The sequence below is a fragment of the Carica papaya genome, chromosome 7 (assembly GCF_054855325.1).
Source record: "Carica papaya isolate Zhongbai chromosome 7, ASM5485532v1, whole genome shotgun sequence".
NCBI classification, from domain to species: Eukaryota; Viridiplantae; Streptophyta; class Magnoliopsida; order Brassicales; family Caricaceae; genus Carica; species Carica papaya.
Window position 1 is genome coordinate 25,303,521 of NC_142315.1, and position 19,905 is coordinate 25,323,425.

At 34.8% G+C, this 19,905-nt stretch overlaps 3 protein-coding genes across 7 annotated transcripts; 1 reads left to right on the forward strand and 2 right to left on the reverse strand.

The window, feature by feature from the left end:
* The first annotated feature begins 1,992 nt into the window (after positions 1-1,992).
* LOC110809828 (ethanolamine-phosphate cytidylyltransferase-like) lies at positions 1,993-8,346 on the forward strand. Of its 2 annotated transcripts, none has more exons than XM_022035770.2 (10): positions 1,993-2,151; positions 2,763-3,184; positions 3,996-4,231; positions 4,543-4,700; positions 5,426-5,497; positions 6,204-6,271; positions 6,403-6,523; positions 6,973-7,038; positions 7,124-7,246; positions 7,961-8,346. In XM_022035770.2, exons 2-10 carry the CDS (start codon positions 2,832-2,834, stop codon positions 8,030-8,032), a joined length of 1,269 nt encoding a protein of 422 aa, XP_021891462.2. In that variant the 5' UTR covers positions 1,993-2,151; positions 2,763-2,831; the 3' UTR covers positions 8,033-8,346. The 2 variants fall into 2 exon arrangements, with proteins under 2 accessions (XP_021891462.2, XP_088063348.1); XM_088207222.1 differs by lacking the exon at positions 1,993-2,151 and adding an exon at positions 2,206-2,314.
* A 793-nt stretch (positions 8,347-9,139) lies between these two features.
* LOC110809849 (DBH-like monooxygenase) lies at positions 9,140-11,098 on the reverse strand. 3 transcript variants are annotated; one of them, XM_022035800.2, is made up of 4 exons: positions 10,949-11,098; positions 10,674-10,856; positions 10,325-10,538; positions 9,140-9,821 (listed from the first exon to the last, which is right to left on the reverse strand). In XM_022035800.2, exons 2-4 carry the CDS (start codon positions 10,785-10,787, stop codon positions 9,454-9,456), a joined length of 696 nt encoding a protein of 231 aa, XP_021891492.1. In that variant the 5' UTR covers positions 10,788-10,856; positions 10,949-11,098; the 3' UTR covers positions 9,140-9,453. The 3 variants fall into 3 exon arrangements, with proteins under 3 accessions (XP_021891492.1, XP_021891493.1, XP_088063349.1); XM_022035801.2 differs by having other exon boundaries at positions 10,953-11,059; XM_088207223.1 differs by having other exon boundaries at positions 10,674-11,049.
* Positions 11,099-12,010: 912 nt separating this feature from the next.
* On the reverse strand, positions 12,011-19,895 carry ISA1 (isoamylase 1). Of its 2 annotated transcripts, XM_088207688.1 has the most exons (18): positions 19,118-19,894; positions 18,257-18,439; positions 17,987-18,079; positions 17,548-17,700; positions 17,125-17,216; positions 16,637-16,778; positions 16,452-16,559; positions 15,917-16,002; positions 15,734-15,805; positions 15,501-15,627; positions 15,258-15,344; positions 14,612-14,704; positions 14,292-14,450; positions 14,021-14,104; positions 13,721-13,801; positions 13,545-13,627; positions 13,336-13,453; positions 12,011-12,558 (listed from the first exon to the last, which is right to left on the reverse strand). In XM_088207688.1, the coding sequence occupies exons 1-18, from the start codon at positions 19,514-19,516 to the stop codon at positions 12,295-12,297; spliced, it is 2,424 nt and encodes an 807-aa protein (XP_088063814.1). In that variant the 5' UTR covers positions 19,517-19,894; the 3' UTR covers positions 12,011-12,294. The 2 variants fall into 2 exon arrangements, 1 of the variants encoding a protein (XP_088063814.1); XR_015813342.1 differs by lacking the exon at positions 12,011-12,558 and having other exon boundaries at positions 13,388-13,453; positions 13,545-13,801; positions 14,273-14,450; positions 19,118-19,895.
* Positions 19,896-19,905: the final 10 nt, after the last annotated feature.

Sequence of the window (19,905 nt, forward strand, 5' to 3'; positions counted from 1 at the left end):
TTTAATAATTAATTTATAAAGTTTTAATTTAATTTAATTTAATAGAAATAAAAATAAAAATAATAATAAAATGGGGTAAAATTATTTTTGGAATTTAATTGAAATTGAATTTGGGAAAAAGTTGTGAAAATTTAGATTATGAGGGTTTTTTTGAAAAGAAAATCGAAAACCGGAGGTCAAAACGTCATTTAGAAAAATAGTACCACGTCAGGAGCTCCGGCCAACCAAGATACGCCGCGTGGCAGGGATGCTAATGCGGGAAGCCACGCGGGACGGAGACACGTGGGCGATCTGCGTGCGCGCGATTAGACGGTCCAGATCTGTTCCCACGCGCACGTACGACCCAGATCAAAGGCGCGCGTGGATGACCCAGATCTCACGCGTACGGACGGTCCAGATTTGATCACGCACGGACTGCCCAGATCGCATCGTGATGGACAGCCCAGATTTATTTTCAATTTAATTACGATCGGACGGTTCAGATTAAATCATGATGGAGGGCTTAACGTTGTCTGGTGATGGTATTTGACATCACTTAACGTTGTCTTTTTTCGTTCTTATTTTGCAAACCAAACAGGTTGTATGTTTATATTTTGGTTCGATTTGTAATTTGAAAAAGAAAACTAAAAGTAAACAATCAACATAATACATATGAAATTCTCGTAAGGCATGAAGTTTACTCTAGTTTTGCAAAGTGGGCGGTTTTTTATTATTTGTCAAAAATTTTTTGGAGAAACTGTAATTTTCTTATTTCTTTTTTTAATAAATCGATATAATTGTATTTCCGCATGTATATGGATATGAACCAAACCCAGTTACATCTAAAAGCATTCATTGATTTGGAATAAGATTAAACAAAATAAGAACGAAATAAAATATCAATTAATAGTAGAATTTTGAACTAAACTAATATTATTTTTTGTTCTATTTAAAAATAAAAAATAAAAAATAAATTTTATTTTTAATTTCTTGAGTTCAATGTAGTCCTATTTTTAAGTAAAATATATGTCTCTACCTATGTAATTAAGAAAAATTAAAAAGTTAAATTATTTAGTAAATAATTCTTAAATAGTTGTTAAGATTAGGTAAACTACCTCAAATTAAATAGCTTAGTAATTAAGGTAAGAGTTTTATTTACAATAAAACGGGTAAATTTCACAATTTAGATTAAAATCAAATGAGAAAGTGCAAGTTATGGAAGTTTCTAATTTTCTCACATTTTTTAAATGGAACTATATAATCATTTACTTATTTGATATTCCAATAAATATGATCTTTATTATGTCACAGTAAATAATTTAACTAGATTTTATTTATTTTTAATTCAAAATGAGAACTTTTAAAGCATGTGATTATTTGCTTTTTAACCATCTTTTGCTTTTTGGAAAAAAGTATAATCAACATTACTTTTTATAGTAAATATTTTACTTGAATATATATATATATATATATATTTTTTTTTTAAAAAAAAATTAAAAACTTAGCTACTTTTATTTAATAACTTAAACCTATTTACAATACCTTTAACTATGATTTTCATTGTTTTAGCGAATACATAATTATTAATCTTTATTAGTCAAACGGTAATTGATAATTAACATTATTAATAATTCAAAATAATATCAATATATATGAAATAATTTATTACTATAAATAGACCATACGATAAAATAATCACGTGTTGCCAAAACAAACACGTGACGTAAATAGTATAATCATTTTTACAGTTAAATTAATTATTCAAAGTCTTTTAAGAAATCATGATTACATATGAAAAGAATATATTGGTATGGTTGGTTGGAATTTTCATATTGGAAGGACACCTTTTTTAAGCTGTACGTCTTTTCATATCTAAAACGGCATCGTTTAAAAGAAACTTTATATGAAATTACGCTTTTACCACTGTTACCAGTATTACTTCAACACGTTAAAAAATGACCTGTTTTTTTCGCCTAAAAAATAAAAATAAAAAACAGGTATTTTAAGACAGCTTTTCTCGCCATACCCGTGCAGGGGGTCCTTCTGGTAATCGAGGGGGGGAGATAGAGATAGAGAGAGAGGGAGAGGGAGAGAGAGAGAGAGAGAGGGAGAGAAGAGAGAAGAAGAAAAGAGGAGACACAAGACGCAAACACCCAACGCCATTGAAAAGAGGTGAGAGATTCGATCTGATGCTGACAGCACCTCTGTCCCTTTCCTTTTCACACTCATGTTTTGGAGTTTCTGATTTCAATTCTCTTCTGGAATCTGGATTCGAAATCGTAATGATTTTCCTCGGTTTTCTCAACTTTAGCTTTTCGTTTTTCTTCGCAATTCTGTGAGTCAAATTTTATTTCGTTTTCAGTTAATACTTCAGTTATATATTTCTGTTCAGTTCGTGTTTATCGTATACTTTTCCTAATTTTTCTGGTTTTCTGCCGGACGTATAAGAAATTATATATATTCTGGGTGGGGTGGCTGGTAGGGTGAATTGAGATTTGAAACACAAGCTGCTATCATCTGATTTCAATATTTCTATTCAAATTTGTGTTTCTGAATTCTTTTTTTTAACTGATTCTCCAATTTTCCTAGTGGTTTGGTGGAATCCATCCCTTTTTTCTTTATCGTTTTGGTTTTTCACATTAAAGAAAATGATGAATTTCGGTTCGGGACACGTGCACGTTGATGCTGTATTCTGATAATTGAAGGCCGATGTTCTCATCTGGTTTGATTCAAAATGAAAATAGTTTCGATTACCTTCTTCATTTTGTTGTCTTAACTTGCAGGTTTTGTGTCTCTTCTAGCGAGCAAAACATAAAATATACTCTCTGAAAAGAAGAAAAGAAAAATCGATAATGGAGTATGAGAGTAACAGTTGGATTTGGGATGGGGTCTATTACTGCCCACATCTCTTTGGTGGACTAATGCTCACCGCTGCCTTGCTCGGGTTGTCCACGAGCTACTTTGGTGGGACTGGCATCTTCTCTTTACCTTATATGTGGTCTGATTTGGGGCTCTTCCACAAGAAAAGACGTGAGAAGAAGCGCATTCGTGTTTACATGGATGGCTGCTTTGATCTTATGCATTATGGCCACGCCAATGCCTTGAGGCAAGCAAAGGCTTTAGGTGATGAATTGGTGGTTGGTGTTGTAAGTGATGAGGAGATTATTGCTAACAAAGGCCCCCCTGTCTTGCCCATGGAAGAAAGGTATTCTGAATTTTCTTCTCTGTCTATATTTGTTTAGTCTACATGTTTAAGTGCATGTTTTTGTTGTGATTTATTAATGAACTGGTGTAGTTGAGCTGGAATATGGTCTTAGTTCCAGAGCCAGTTTTTGTACATTTTATATGTGGAGCATGCTTGACTGAATATTGGAACCACAAAAATTAGTTAAGTTCTTTCATTAGTTACATGTATTGCTCCAGGCGTGCAATCATTTTGATTCACAATGTTCTTTGACTAGAGGGCAGCTGTCCAACTGTTAAAATTATCACTGAATTGATTGGAAAGTCTATTAAAATGTCTCAGAAGCTTAACTGTAAAACTTGGAGGAAGAAAGACGGGTACTTGTAAAAAGAATTCAACATCATCAGCCTGCAGTATTGACTGGACTTTGTCTTCCAATGTTTTCTTTAAGCTACTATTTTGACATAAATACTGTCACTTCTTTTTAAGCAATATTGAACTTTATGTGGTCTAAAAACTTACAATTTGAACTTATTTAAAATTTTGCACCTAGAAAAAAAGCTTCATGGTGTTATGACGAACGGACCTTGAGGAGATGTCCTCTCAAACTTATATGAATTGCACGGCCAATGAAGAAATTTCGGTCGTTTACAATTGGTTACTATAAGTTTAAATCATGGCCAGAATTTTTAAATTTACCTGACAGATTCAGAGGCAAATATAGCAAACTTGACATGCTTCCTGTGCTGTTTTTTAACAGTTCACCATTTTCAGCTTCCTATTTCCATAGGTCTTAGGCTAGCCAATAATAATTGATCTGATTTGTCTCTAGGCTGGCCCTTGTGAGTGGACTGAAGTGGGTGGATCAAGTTATTGCCAATGCTCCATATGCAATTACTGAGCAATTTATGAAGACTCTATTCAATGAGCATAAGATTGATTACATTATACATGGTGATGACCCTTGTCTGCTTCCTGATGGAACTGATGCTTATGCTCTGGCTAAGAAAGCTGGCCGCTACAAGCAGATAAAGCGCACTGAAGGTGTCTCCAGCACAGATATTGTAGGTACTATTGATTAGCTATGCCAATTCAATTTTTTTTTTCAATTTCCTTTTCGTTTGGACTGGGAAAATAACACCATTCATTTGTTGAGAAAAGGCAGGATTTTGTTCAGCACGACTATTCTTTTACTTCTTAGGGTTTCTATAACAAGGGCTCGAATTTATTAGACTCTGAGGACAAGTCAACATAATTGTTTAGACATGAGATGTCCTTAAGCATTTTCGGGTTTCGGCATTGTTTAACATGTCTTTGTTTCTTAACACACATGCTAATTATTTTTGTTTTAAATTACTTCATAATTTGTCTAAATGCAGGGAGGATACTATCTTCTGTGAAGGATGTGGATTGTTGTAAAGAGCACAATGATGTGCCTTTGTATGAAGATCCTCAGAAGGGAAGCCAATCCATGGCTGCCCACATCTCTCATTTCCTGCCAACATCTCGAAGGATTGTGCAGTTTTCAAATGGGAAGGTACTCCATCCTCAATTTTTAAAGCTAGAAATGGATAATTTAGCATCCCACTTTCAGGGTCTTACCGAATAGATAGTAAACTTGAAGGATCATTCTTATACCATGTATAATTGAACCAGCCCATGTTCGAGCAACTAGTGTTATGGAGATCTGTGCTGTTTGCATTAATTTGGGTTTACACAAAACATAATCTTTCTTCTAGTTTTATTTCAGAAAAAAAATAATCTTTCTTCTAGTTCAGTACAAGTATAAGCACTTTGGTTACTGGAATTTCCTATTAATATTTAAGACAATATATTACATACAGGATTTTGAAGAATAAATTACCATAAATTAAAGTCAGCAAGGATATTTATTAGTGAAATAATCCCTTTAAGATAGTTTTGGGGCTTATGATTGGATATAAGCATAGTGGAACAACATAATGTAATAAAAGATAGTCTGAATTGAGACAAACAACTGAAAGGAGGAGCAACTGCGTTCCTTACGTTTATTCTTCTGATCTTTTTCCTCTAGTTTATTATCCAAGAGCTAAGTTGCTAATATATATTATTCTGAAGTTGCATTAAACTTTGTTAGTCTATTGTAAATTCGCTCCCGTAACTACCTCCATAAAGAGAAGTGCCCGAGTCTTCTTGTCACCGCTCTCCCCCTGTCCTTTCGTTCTGGTCCTTGTCGAAATCTCTTTTTCACTAGTAAGATTTATTTTTTTAATTCTGTCTCAGGGGCCTGGACCAAATGCTCGTGTTGTATATATCGATGGAGCATTTGATCTTTTTCATGCAGGGCATGTGGAGGTATTGTTGTCTTTTAAAATTTAATCCTGCAAATAATTTCTTGCTTTCCTTTTTAGTTTTTTTTTATGGGCCCCCAAATGGGGCTATTAATTGCTCGAACCTCTATCCTCTTGAGAAAGAGGGAGACATAATCACCTAACCAAAGTGAGTTGGTTCCTTCTTAATTATGTTTTATGATTTTCTCCCATTTTGAAATGCAGGTTAATGTGATGTCTGTTAATGCTATCAATCAAATTTATCTGTTAATGTAGTCATTTTATTCTCATCATTGTTCTCTTCTTGAGCATGGAATGCTATCAACTGTCTCACCTGCTTGAGATTTAAGGGTTCTCTTTTCCTGTTTGAACAAGCAGTTAGTTTGGTTATATTATGTTGTGGATGTAATTTAATTAACTGTCTTTTGTTGTTTTGCCTTTTAAAAAAAAAAAAAAAATATTCTTTCAAGTTTTACAGGTTAGTGAAAATATGGCTGTTTTTGTATTGTTTACCTTAGAACTGGTGAAGCACCAAATGCCATTGGTCAAGTTAAAAATTGAAGTATCGAATGAATTATTAGTAATAATTGATTTAGAATGTTAATCTTTTATCTTTTGCATATGGAGGAAATAGTACAGTTCTCTTACTCTTTCTTGAGTGGGTAAGGAACTTTTAGTTTGTTATTTCATTGCACTTTACCTGTCACTGGTTAACCTTTTTGGCTATGCAGATCTTGAAGTGCGCTAGGCAGCTTGGTGACTTCTTGCTAGTTGGTATCCATACTGATCTGATTGTGAGGTATGAATTTAATTTTTACAACATGTTTCTTATTTCATCCTTTTGGAAGTTTTGGCTGCTTGCAACTGTACGTTAGCCTTCATGATTGAAAGGAAAATAGTAGGAATAATTCTACGTTTCTGCTCATGCAGTGAGCATAGAGGGAAGCACTACCCTATCATGCATCTACACGAGCGTAGCCTTAGTGTTCTGGCTTGTCGGTATGTTGATGAAGTTATCATTGGTGCACCTTGGGAAATCACAAGGGACATGGTATGCTATTTATTTTATTGTTTAAAGTGTTTCTCAAAGTGGATGTATATACATATGTTCTTTTTGAGCCGAAAGCCTGATATATATAATCTGTGTTGGATCCTCCATTCCTCATGATAAGTATACCATGTTGCAGGTTAAGTTCTAGGCGAAATTATTTTTATAGATTTGGATGGATCACTAAATGCTCAACTCTCTTCATGGTGTTATCCGTATTTGTTACAAATGAAGTAGAAATTATATGCAAATGCAACCCTTTTAATCAATGTCGTAACTTTCCTGCTAACATAATATATATTGATTTAATCATTCTGCTAAAACAATACTGAAGGCAACCTGGACGTTGATATTTCATGACTTGTGCTACATTAGCAACTCAAATTATGGTTTTTACTTATCAAAAAAGATAATGGGAGTCCTGAATTTTTCTTTTGTCTTGGCATGAGCAGCTCACAACTTTCAACATCTCTTTGGTTGTGCATGGGACAGTGGCGGAGACCACCTCTTTGTTGCCTGTAAGTCTGTTAATTCTTTTTCTTAAGAATATTTTGATAATGTCTTCAACAATGGATCTAAGCAAAATAGGTATGTTTCATACAGGGTGAGGCGGACCCATATGCAGTTCCTAAGAGTATGGGAATTTTTCGGATGATAGAAAGCCCTAAAAATATAACCACAACTTCCATTGCCCAAAGGATAGTTGCCAATCATAAGGCTTACAAGGTATTTGGTTATCTAATTTAATGTTTCTTCATACTGAGTCCCAATAGATTCACTGGGCAGGTGAGTTTATTACCAATCAATCAAGGATTCATTTTTTGCCGTCAAAAAACTTTTAATTGCAAATAGTAGCCCCTAACAAATCTTTATTATAGCTAGCTCTATGATTACCTGAATATAGGTTGAAGCCCTTTATCTAAGTCATAATTAATTTAGAAGGATGACTTTTTGATTTTCTTGGAACCTGCCCATCGTTGCAGATCTAAGAAAAAAAGTAAGTTACAGTTTAACCCTTGTCATTTGATCTTATTAGGACTCAATTCTGTGTTTTTATTTGGATGATAAATGAGTGCCTCATTCTTTAAATTTTGTCATTCTAAATTTAGTAGTATTTAGACTATTATTTTATTGGTTTTTAATTTTCTCGTTATTCTTGATGAGTTTAGTTTTGAACTTGTATGTGTTCATGTTTAGATATCATATGCATATTTTTTCTAGAGAACCAAGAGATCTATGTAAACTAACAAAACCCTAAACCACGGGTACTGGAGTATCAGAAAGAACTGTAGGAATTAAATTGCAACGAGGCCAAAAAGGTCAACCTACCTTTTCATAAAAAGATCAAGTGTAGGTAGAGTATGATGCTTACAGTTTCTACTATCGCTTCCATCTTTTGGGCAGTGCTTATAGCATTATGTGATTCAATTTACATTGTAGAAACGCAATGCGAAGAAATCAATGAGTGAGAAGAAGTATTATGAGGAGAAGACATATGTAGCAGGAGATTAGAAAGCACAATAATATTGGCTGGCGAGCTTATTACACTATCTGTTCAACCTTAACCTGAGGTAGAGTCTTTTGTCGTTCAAGTTACAGACTAGGTCCTGTGCTTGATGTTGGAGCACTGACTGCACAAGGAATCGGAATGTTAGAAGTATGCTCTCAGGGCCTCAATGACCATATCTATTCCCATATATTGATGAAATACTTTTGGAATAGAGATGTGAATCTTCAGTAATCTGTCGAAATAGTGGAGTTTCACATTCTTGTAAACTATTTTAATTTTTACTTAATATTTTTGAGGCATTTTTTTATTGATTTAATCTGGTGTAACCGTGTGGCTGTTTGATCTTGTTAAGTTTCTCTTCATTAATGTGTTTTTTTTTTTGGGTCGGAAATAAACCAGAGAGAGTGGCAACAAAAGGTCGATGGCAATTTTTGAGTCACTTGTATTGCAATTGAGAGTGTAGAATTGAAGTCTATGTACTTTGTTAGAGATGGGAGTGGTGAAATATGGTCCAACCTGAAGTATGTGTCACATAAGTAAACCTCTAATTTGGGTGCAGCTAGTAGTAGTAGCAATTACTTTGTAAAAAAATTTACAGTTCAATTTGTTTTAACTTTGTTCTTAACGAGATTATTCATCATATTCAAATACACAGAATCCAATATACAAATATTATTGTTGAAATTATACGATTATTTTTCCCCTATAGTTGTTGAAATCAACAATTATTGTTGTTCTACTGGTGTTTTAGTTGTATACATAATCCGCACACATTATGTAACGTCTATTTTTGCTTTTTATTAATTTTATGATTTACTAAAAAACCAAAATGTTCAGATAGTAAACATTAAAGGTGGCCCTTACGGATCTTGATGGAGCATAAGCTGCAGTAAATTCATGGTGTAGAAAAAGCCCGAAGAGTGCCCCACAAGATCACGTCCTCTTAACTTTATAATCCGGTCTGCGTTAATAGCCTCTAAAACGTTTGGGCCCAACCAATGTCTTAAATCCAAATCAAATTGAGGCAACTGTACAAGGCAGCTAAGCGCCAACCAACAGCCAAAAAAAAACAAATTCAGACAACCATTAAAGAAAATGCCCACACTCCATAACATTTCAATCCCACTATCACTCTTACCATTGAAGCAATAAGTCATACAACCCACTCATCCAAAATGGTATTGACAATTTCCAAGCTGAGTCCCATATTTAACTACACTTTTTTACAATGACCTTGGCATTTGCTTTTAAGATTCAGAAATAAAAAAACATAAGGAACTCTTAGCTAATTCCATTCTCCTTTCGGATCCTTCTTGGTGGGGCTTGGAGATTCAGAAGCCAAACAAACCATGGAACTCTGTTGCTAATCCTACTCGCCTTTCCCATCAGCAAGGGCAGTATTTTTTGCCCCACCCAGAACTTGTTATTGGAACCATGTGATCGGAGTGGAGGTGTTTTGAGGAGGAAGTGGCATCATGCAATGCTGTTGTGGCCATTGTAACCCTTCATTACCGCTCATTCCACCAAATTCATATGCATTCTGCATTGGCAAAGTCGCATTATTGTCTTCTTCTATGTCCATAGTTGCTTCCCCAACTTCGTCCGCCTCCATCAACTCTGGAGTCTCTGTTTGGGACATCTCTGTGCTTTGCGTGTAAGGAAATTGAGAAGGAACCCAAGGAACAACAGCTAAACATCCATTGCTTATCCTGTTTTTCTGTTTGTATCTAGAGGTTTCATCATCATCTACTGATTTTCCCTCATCGGAACAGGCAGATCGAAGAAATTCATCTGCAAAACATTGCAGCAGACAACTCGGTCAGTAAAAATTCTGCAAAATACTAATCCAGCATTAAAAGCTAACATCACATGTTTGAATAATAGATAACTAGGTGGAGTATAAGTTACAGTATAGCACCAAAAAACTCCGTTTAAGCAAATATAGAAAGCATTCAGATTGAAGGCAATTGAATCGAAAAAGATCACTCTCATGGCAGAAATATATAAAGACTGCTGATCGATAAAAAAAAGAAAAAGTTGCAAGGGAACCCAGTTCATCAAAGTGAGTTGACATGAGCTGTGTCTATTACCAGACCAAGATTTAAACTTATGCACCAATATATCTAGAATCTCTTCGGATTGAACAATATACAAATGGCAACTTGAGAAGCCATTGTGCAATGTGTACCGACGTAATGAAAGAAGACGGTTCAAGTCCACCAACGAGATACACCAGGCTCAATACTACGTAAGAAGTAACTGAAAAGGAAGGTTAAGTCAGTTATGGAGCTTACTCTTGAATTCGGAAATGACTAATGGATCAACAGAAACAGAAACATCAGAAGGCGAATAGTACAAAGGAGAGTTAGCAGGGTTGAAGAGAACAATGGCTCTCTCGTGGTTGACTGGGACTGAGTTCAGTTCCGTTCCCGTTACTACACCTCCATAAGCCAGCTTTTCTGGAAGAGCGTGCTCCTCTTCCTCCATTATTGGCGGTAAATCCGCGTCCTAAAAAATACAACAATGATGATGATAAGGAAAAGCCTGCCGTTGCTTCAAATTTTAAGACATCGGGTTTCGTTGAAAAAAAAAAAAACAGTAAACAATTCCAAACACAAAGCAGGAGAAAGTGAGAGAATGTACCAGGCGGCGAATCTTTCTAGCAGGAGAAGACAAAGAGAAATCGGAGAAATCATCGTTAACTTGGTCAAGATCCTTCCTCTTCAGCTTCATAGGCAAGAAGCCACCTCCCGCCATGTTCTTATAACGAAATTCCCAAAAGATCAAACCCTAAATTCTCAACAGACCAATTCTTGCGCGCTCGATCTACAACAGCAAGAAGAGGATAAAGAGATACAGTCTGGATTAGATGATCAAGAGAAGCAGAAGAAGAAGAAGAAGAAGAAGAAGAAGAAAACCTGCCGGTTACAACAATGGAAACTAGCGGAGGAGTTAAATGAACGCTGAAGAACGGAAGAAGAGCTTTCTGTGACTCTCCAGAGAACTCCAGAAACACGTCAACCCCGAATTTTCTTTCTTTTTTTTTTTTTTTAATTCCTAAAAAAACAATTACCTTCATCATCCTTTAATAATAATAATAATAATAATAATAATAATTAAATTTAACTTGTAATTTATTTTATTTCATTAATACAATTCATAAACTTTTGATTTGCAAATAATTAACAATTAAAAATAATAAAAAATAATCATTGTTATGTCTATACTTCTATATTATAAATATCAATTCAAACTGTAAAATACACAAATAAAGTTGTAAATATAAAATGATTTACATAATATTGTGATGCAAATAATAATTTAACTTGTTTAGATTAATAAATCTAATTAATTATAGAAAGTACATTGTATGATGGATATATATTGGTTTGTCTTAGCAATTTAATGAAAAGCATAATATATATATATATTATCAAATCATTACATTAACATGTAATATATAAATTATCAAAATGTTGCTACAAGATTCAAACATAATAAAGAAATTATTTATACTGTATTATAATTTATTTACATATATAATAAATATATAAATTATATACTAAAAAGAATTACTTAGAAATATTTTATTGTTTAAGTACAATGCTTTCTTTTTTATGGTTCAAATATAACCAAGGCAAAGTATAATTTTACTTTTATAATTTAATTTTGTTAAGTTCAAATATACATATCTTATAGTTCCAACTCTATGCTATTTAATTTTGTATCATTTTATATAAAACACACTAATTTTTTTTATATATATATAAAGATATCGACATATGTTTTATCTTTTAAATATGAATACATAAAATTGAATGACAGATAAATTAAAATTGAGAAAGAAAAAAAAAAAGAATTCATAAGATAATAATTAAAAAACTAATCATTTTCAGAAAATCAACATATTGAACTCTTACAAAACAAAACAAAACAAAACAAAAATCATAAAATTTAAAGTAAAACAAAATCCAACCACATCAAACAATTCCGTACTTTGCCTTTCAGTATTCTTTTCCATTTGCTCTTCATGCTTTGGTTTGACCAGAAGCATATAACTTCATAAACATATGTTTACAGACTGCATAGAGGTATACATATGACATTCTCTTACTGGCCCCTCTTGAGGGTGATACAATTTGCAAGCCTTTTGAAATGAAGCACAAAAAAATTTACTTCTTTGAATCAATTATTCTCGCAAAAGAATAATAAGGCACCGACGTAGATATAAACGCACATATATGTTCATACTTTAGAGCTTAAGCTAACTATTTTCATCCGGTGACAAAAATAGAATGATGGAAGAATAACTAAGCATAGGATAGAGGTTGGCATCTAGAAAATGAGCATATTGTCTCAGAGCAGTCTCTCTTCCCGGAACGTCACTTGAGAGAAAATCAAATGGCGGAGGCTTGCTAGTGTCTACCAAGGGCTCCCACCGGTAGCCAGGCCGCTCTGGTAGTGAAATGGTGACGGGTAAATGACTCGTATTGAATGCGACATAGATTTCTTTCTTCACAGAGTCAATCTGGGGAAAAAGTGTAGCAAGGCTCGATCAAATTATTCAACTGGAAACAGCAAGTATGGAATTCTAGGATTTGGTCATAGCACCTGAGGTCCATATGAACCCAACTAAAAGACATGCAGCCAAGTCGCCTCACAATAACCACATCTAGACAAAGCCTCATAAATCTAGTTTTGAGTTTAGTTCAAATTTCAATTCTATTTAGTACAAATAAGAATGCAATAAATATAGAATAAATATTTATGACTATGATATTCTAATTCTAATTCAGTTTTATGTCGAATACAAATAAGTTATTTTTGTGATTCTTCTCTTAACAGGAGGAAATATAAATCAATAATTGTTAATTGGACATATAACTGAAATTAATTCAAATAAACATCAAAATGTAGATTATGACTAAATTTTTTATGTAGTAAACAATTAAGTTTTAGAAGTAGAATGAGAATATAATAAATTTCAACCTAAATACCGGTAAATGATATCGAGCTACGAAAGGTCTGGGACGTAAGTGGTCTCTTGGCCAGGGTAGAACCACCTAAATTAGACCAACCTGGCGCCACCCTCTTGGTCTGGCCAAGTTGTAAACTAGCTTTGACATGTGCTCTTCCCTCACTTCAAAGCAAAATTTCCCCTAGCTATGACCTTATTTCTATTTCAAAACCAGACTGCCAAAAATGTGTTCAGTAGGGCCTATGTTTTTCATGCCATCCTTCACGGTTACTTATGTTCAGTATATCAATGTCTAAGGAAAACTTGAAGGACAGATGACAAAGTTACCAGGGTAAATGCAACAAATCGACTTGTTTCAGACCAATCAGGCATCCCAGGCGAATGACCATGCCACTGCAGTCGCTCTGCTGTGGGGAAATCGTTTAGACCAAGTGATTCACATTCACTGCAAGATCATATTCAACAAGATATATGCCAATGCCATCAACTGAGAAACCAATTAGAATAATAAGAGAATGATGCAGAAAGATACTTACTGACGGAACTTGGTCATAAGAGAGCAAAATCTGAAGAAATCTGAAGAGGCTTCTTCCTTCTTATCCCACCGGAAGTAGTTTATCTGTACACAGTTGTCAGGAAGTCAACGATCCCTGAAACTCAATAATAGGGTTTAACAAAAACTGCAGACACCATAAGGTATAGAGGATCAAACATAGTTATCATGACAATATGTGTTGTTGTTTCCCCCTTTAGTATGACCATACTCATCTCCCATGTATATCATTGGGACACCCTGGCCAAAAAATCATACTAAGAAGTCAGAAGAAAGACATTTCCAGAACAATTCGTTGTACAAAGTGCTGGGAGGTTCATCACAAATGTTGATCCTAAAGAGTAAAGACAACATTTTGGGCTACTACATCAACCGATACTGACAAGAAGTTATTTCTTGGAAAGCTACAGATGCCACAAAAAAAAAAAGCAAACAGAGTTGCCCATACTGAAATCTTACTTGGGAAATCATGAGGCAGAGGAAGAAGTTCCTCATTTGTCTTCTCCTCAATCTCTTAACTGAAATGCTGGCAAATTCTCCTTCCTACATAACATTTCCCTCAGTAAAACATGTGTGTTCAGTATGTGAGGGAGCACAAAGCTAATCAGAGCAAGCTACGATCTTAACTGCATTTCTGCCTTTTTCTTTTTCATATCAGTTACAGAAAATGACAGTTAGCATAAAAAAAACCCATGGGGGATTATTACATACTTCTACGATTAACATGCACCTGTCCACAATTCCAACTATTGTTATGGGACTCCCCATCATTGTTGTCTTCTCCATTTGCCTGGTTGTGCTTGTCATTGTAAGTTACCAGATCCACCAAAGTAAAACCATCATGTGCGCATATGAAGTTGATGCTGTTCCAAGGTTTCCTTCCTCCTTCCTGAATCGTAAATACAGTTAGTGAAGTTCAATAAGTTAATTGAACTTAGAAGAATTTATGGTGTGGGAGATTTGACAACTACCAATAGATGCACAGAAAGAGATCATAGCAAACACAAGTTTAAAAACCAGTAACTAAAAATAACAAGGTCAAAGATAGACCTGGTATAAATTAGGGCTCCCACAAAGACATTCCGCAAAAGCCCCAGAAAACCCATCAGTACCTTTGATGAACTGCCGCACTATGTCACGATACTGAAATGGACAACAATATGGATTTTCATTAACAACAATAACTGAATCATGTCAAAATTTGCCCGAGGATGTTTATATGGTCTAGAAAAATAGGAACTGTGCTAGAGGTGAAAGCTATGTAGTGAATTTATCATTTTGGCTGTAATGGTAGCTATTGAAGAGTGAAATGCAATTCCAGGACAATTCAAACATTCCATATGGATGGTTAAAATGTCTCAGAAGGCAAAGCACTTTCAAGCAATGTAAGAGAACAGACATCTGTGCATCTCTTCATATTTTAACAGATCTAAAATGTCCTGTTTCATAACTGCTCTTGTTTTTCCCATTATCCTGCTTCTTCTCTATCTGCTGAATATTTTTTTACATGAAAAAAGTGAAACAAGTAGTGGATGATTAACCATCTGATAAAACAAAGTCACCATCTGCAGTTTTGTAAACTATAATAATGGAATTTGAGTCTCCTTATTCATGTTTTAAATCTTACGCTGCTTCCCTGCTAATATAGGAGAAAAGATTGACTGATATTACATAAAATTCAACTTCCTGTACTAACCTTCCCATTCCATTCCGACCAAATTCTCCAGTGTGGAAATGAACCAACTTGATACAGACCACCTGTATCCCATGCTTCAGCGATAAGCTACTTGGAAAAAGACAAGATATTTGATTAGAGAGGTGGCACATTAAAGATATTGCCTGGAGGACTGCTGACTGAAAGCAAGGGTATAGTAACTTAATTCATCAGAATGATAACATAATCCGGAAGCAGAGTGACAACAAGCAGGAAGTAAAATACCTTTACTCCATGGAGTATTCGATCATTGCTTATCATGTCAATTAATGGAGGGCAGCTGAGGGGGGAACCGGTTGTCAGATAATCTCCTTCTATCTGATTCCCATATACATTGATTGCATCCCATAGACTGTTGAGAAAGAAGAACTTAAATTGAAGAAGAAACAGAATAAAACCCAAATTACTTGTATTAGTTCAGCAAGGACAAAGAAGTCAGGTGGAAGATCAGCAGATACCTGCTACTTCTGGTCATAATAGAAGCAAGATCAAATCGAAAGCCATCCACATGCATTTCAGTTACCCAATATCTGTTTTACATGAAAGCAACACAGAATTTCAACTCCATGTCAAGAAAAAAAAAAGAAGAAGAACCAAATAAAAAAGAAACAATCTCAAGTAGACAATTCTACTTAAACTACCTTAGGCAATCCACTATAAACTGACGTACAACAGGATGGTTGCAATTGAATGTATTCCCACAGCCAGAATAGTTATAAAACTCTCCCTGTAAAATAAGAGACAAGATAGAATTCACAGTAGTAATGCATTTTAGCAGTTAACCATCAAGATGACATTGCATGTCAATTTCATTAAGTGACATAAAAACTAATATTCTCAGATCCATTTTAGCAGGTAGTAAAAGTTTGCCTAATTAAAAGGGATGTGTTTTCACTACTTCACCAATATAACTTTAGCTCTGCACAATTTTCAGCTCTTCTAGTTGAATCATATTCAGTGAGTTCCACGTTGTAGTAGAAGTTTGAAAGAAGCAACACTTGTTATTCTTTTAATCTTTTTTTTTTTTACAAAACTTATTTTAGAAGCAGAAGCAAATAGAATGGAGAAGCACAGCCCTTTACTAACGAAATGCCAATTACAACAATAATCTCCAAATTATTATTAATTTTTCTTTAAAAAGCAGAAACAAACTCAGAATAGTTACTTGAGCAATACCTTAGGTGCAAGCATGTAATAGACACTATTATCAACACCTCTGAAAGAAAGAATGGGACCTTTCTCATTTCCTTCAGCTGTGTGATTGAAAACAACATCCATAATAACCTGCATAAGCAAATTCGAAATGGGAGTATATCAATTTGTAGAAATAAATGCTCAATCATATTGCAACTAGCAATCACCTCGATTCCTCTTTTATGTGCCTCTTTGACAAGAAGCTTAAATTCATTAATTGCATCTCGGCCACTGTTGCGAATGCCAGTAGATGAATACCTAATCATTGGAGAAAAGTAATTGACAGTAGAATATCCCCAAAAATTATACCTGGACAAGACATTTTAATTAGATCATGTTATAACCAGAATTTGTCAAGGTACAGGTAGGCAAATTTTTGAAGTTCATGAATTAGGAAAAAGTAACCTGTTTCTTCAGGTCATCTACTCAGAAAGATAAGTAAGGACTCTTCAATTTGAGGATATTTACGTCAATCAATGCTTAAGTTATAAAACCAAGCAAAACAAGTCCTAATTTTACGATTTTGTAATTAACATGCAAGCTAACATTTGTTTTAATGGTGAAAAATTGTACAAAAACTTCAAAAAATTCACCGGTTGAAAAAGTCTTGCATCTTGAAATATTTAAGTTCCCTACCAAAGGTCAAAGATCGTACTTGTAGTCATCCAAGACAGAATTGTAGCTGTAGTATTCCAGCTCATTGAACTCATGACATGGCATTAATTCTATACAGTTAACCCCAAGTTCCTGCCAAACAGATAAAGAGCTTATATGTACAGAATATTAATCACCTACACAAAATTACTGATAATTTTGTGATTATTTGATCCACAATAGAGCTAAAATTGCACAACAAAAACCTACAAATCTTTCTAGCAATATCTTAAAGAAATGGCGATTACAGCCAAGGCCATGACAACAATGATTATCAGTATAATGCAAGATTGGCAGCAGCACTTTATTGTCTAAAGATGCCCATAGTAAACAAATCACATTAATTAGACTTGGTAACTTCTATTGGAATCAACCCATGAAACATATTTACAAGGTCCAGCCTTATTTCCAATCATGTCATTACCTTTAAGTGGTCCAGCTTCTCTGCAACACCACGGTATGTACCAGGGAATTCAACCTTGCTTGATTCATGCCTCGTGTAACCTCGCACATGCATTTCATATATTATAAGATCTTTTTGCGGGCACTTCAGAGGCAAATCCCCTTCCCAATCAAACTGGAAAACCATCAAATATCCAAATATTTAAATGGACTCAGAGTGAAATCCAAATAACTTTACATTCGAGATGATACAAAAATTCGTTGGTTTTTACTCAAGTACAAGAAAAGAAAAATTCAATTTTCTATAAGAATGATGCGAAGTTTCAAAGACTATTCTACTTATATTCTTACATTTTACCAGGAGTCGAATAGCACATGCCATCTAAATGGCTAAACAAAAAAATTAAAAGAATACAATGGAAAAAAAAGATACATGCTGAACTGCCAAGTGATATGTATACCTCATCTTCATAAGTAGGGACCATGCAGGCCATTTGAGGCCAGCAATTATCATCAGGTCCTAAAACACCATACTCTCCTCTGCTTAAAACTGCCTGGAAAAATGAAGGGAAATCGGTTTTTATAAAACTTCAAAACATATAAACCCATCCCTGGTAGTTGTTGGATCAGGACGCAAGAAGCATATTATGTCCCAGTTCAAAACAAAGGCAAATGAACTCAATGTCACTAGAGGGCAATCTATAAATAAAGCATGAATTCAAAATACTAACTTTTGCGTATGGATCCAACAATATCCAAGAAGAATTATAATACTGCCCTTCTTCAGGAGATAACTCGCCATCAAATCGGTAACCATAAAGCATATCTTTGAAATCTCCTTTTACAAAAACATGCCAGATATCACCAGTCTTATTGGTCAATGGATCAAGAGAGATCTGCTCGGTGACCTTATTCTGCACCAGAGAATTAGAAAGAATTGTCACTCAGACCTAAAAGGCTAAGAAATTTAACAATACTAAGATTTAGTATGCACACGAAGTCGCAGGATTTTTCTAAAAGCATATTGTTTGGGATTATTCTTGTCATCCACATGATTTGATGTGAAGTGCTATTCACTAAGGTTCCATTTGGATTAATATCCATTCGGTTCCTACTCAATCCCAGTTCAGATTTCATATTAGCCTTTGTATGCTTAACGTTAACATTGTGTCTAAGTTCCTAAAAGACAAATAGTGTTAAACTGATTGTAACCCACCTTCAAATCCTTTATGAATTCTGTACTTGATTGTGGGAATTTACAGTTGGCAAATCAAAGTAATAATAAATTTTATTATAATTATAAATATTAAGAGTAGCATTAGAATCAAAACTAGAAATTGGCGAATAGAAAATGGACCAAGTGTTGCTAACTACGAAAGGATTCACTCTGTTTTCCCCATATAGGAGATGAGCGAACAGATGAAATATGATGAAGAGATTAAAAGAAAAGGAAAATAATTGCTGTACTTCGAACATGATAGCTACTAATTAAACAGTCACTGTCTTGTATTTACACCACTACAGAGTAATTTGGTTGATTCAATATGGTATCGTTCAAAATTGTGAAAATCCTTAAACTATTATCTACTGACCTCCTGCAAATCAGCGGGACTCATCAAGCAGAGAGTAGCAGAAACCGCATTGGCTGAGAAAATTGCGAAATTAACCCCATCATCTCTAGCTGTAGCGCCAAACGGCGTCGGAAAACCCTCAGACACCTGAAACCTTCCCAATTTGGGCTTCTCCACGACTGCAGTTCCCACTTCCGCCTCTCCACTGCTCGCTCTGATAACAATCGACGACTCCCGTCTCGAGAAACGTCCCAAAACGTCACCGTATTTTCTCAACTCGGAACTGAAATTCAAACTAGTGCTTCTCTTTTCCCTATTAAATGCCTTGTTTGGATTGATGAATCGCGGGTTTCGAGGATGGAGCTTGGGAGAATTGAGCAGGGTTGAACTTGAACTAGAACGACTTAACTCCATTTGCATTTTAACTGAAAGAAAACCAATCAATTATTAGACTTCCCCAATATCTGAGAGAGTAGCTTTTGTAGACTGTAGAGCTGCTTCTGGTTCACTCATCCGAACGGAAATGGGGGGTAGCAGATACCTCTTTTTTAGGTTGCACTCTTTTTAAGATCGTGCATGGCTGCTAAGAATCACTCTTGAACAGATGGCATAACACTCTATTACTCGTATCTGAACTGCTGAGTCCCGTCTCACCCCATCTCCGGAAACCAAGGAAGGATTAGGACCACTTGCTAGGTTTATCAAAACATTTCGATCCAGATCGTTGGAGAGATATTTCATTGCAAAATCAGATAAGTTCAGCTATTTTTGTCCGTGTTTGTATGTACAAAATTGGAAAAGTAAGATAC

Excerpts from the sequence above, each read along its gene's own strand:
- LOC110809828 (XM_022035770.2), top strand. The coding sequence starts at position 2,832 with ATGGAGTATGAGAGTAACAGTTGGATTTGGGATGGGGTCTATTACTGC. Across the intron at positions 4,232-4,542 it reads CTCCAGCACAGATATTGTAG|GGAGGATACTATCTTCTGTG; the intron begins GTACTATTGATT and ends GTCTAAATGCAG. Across the intron at positions 4,701-5,425 it reads TGCAGTTTTCAAATGGGAAG|GGGCCTGGACCAAATGCTCG; the intron begins GTACTCCATCCT and ends ATTCTGTCTCAG.
- LOC110809849 (XM_022035800.2), bottom strand. The coding sequence starts at position 10,787 with ATGGCGGGAGGTGGCTTCTTGCCTATGAAGCTGAAGAGGAAGGATCTT. Across the intron at positions 10,539-10,673 it reads CTAGAAAGATTCGCCGCCTG|GACGCGGATTTACCGCCAAT; the intron begins GTACATTCTCTC and ends TGTATTTTTTAG. Across the intron at positions 9,822-10,324 it reads AGTCATTTCCGAATTCAAGA|ATGAATTTCTTCGATCTGCC; the intron begins GTAAGCTCCATA and ends AATGTTTTGCAG.
- ISA1 (XM_088207688.1), bottom strand. The coding sequence starts at position 19,516 with ATGCAAATGGAGTTAAGTCGTTCTAGTTCAAGTTCAACCCTGCTCAAT. Across the intron at positions 16,560-16,636 it reads CACATAAAAGAGGAATCGAG|GTTATTATGGATGTTGTTTT; the intron begins GTGATTGCTAGT and ends TTGCTTATGCAG. Across the intron at positions 12,559-13,335 it reads GATTTGTTGCATTTACCCTG|ATTGACTCTGTGAAGAAAGA; the intron begins GTAACTTTGTCA and ends CTTTTTCCCCAG.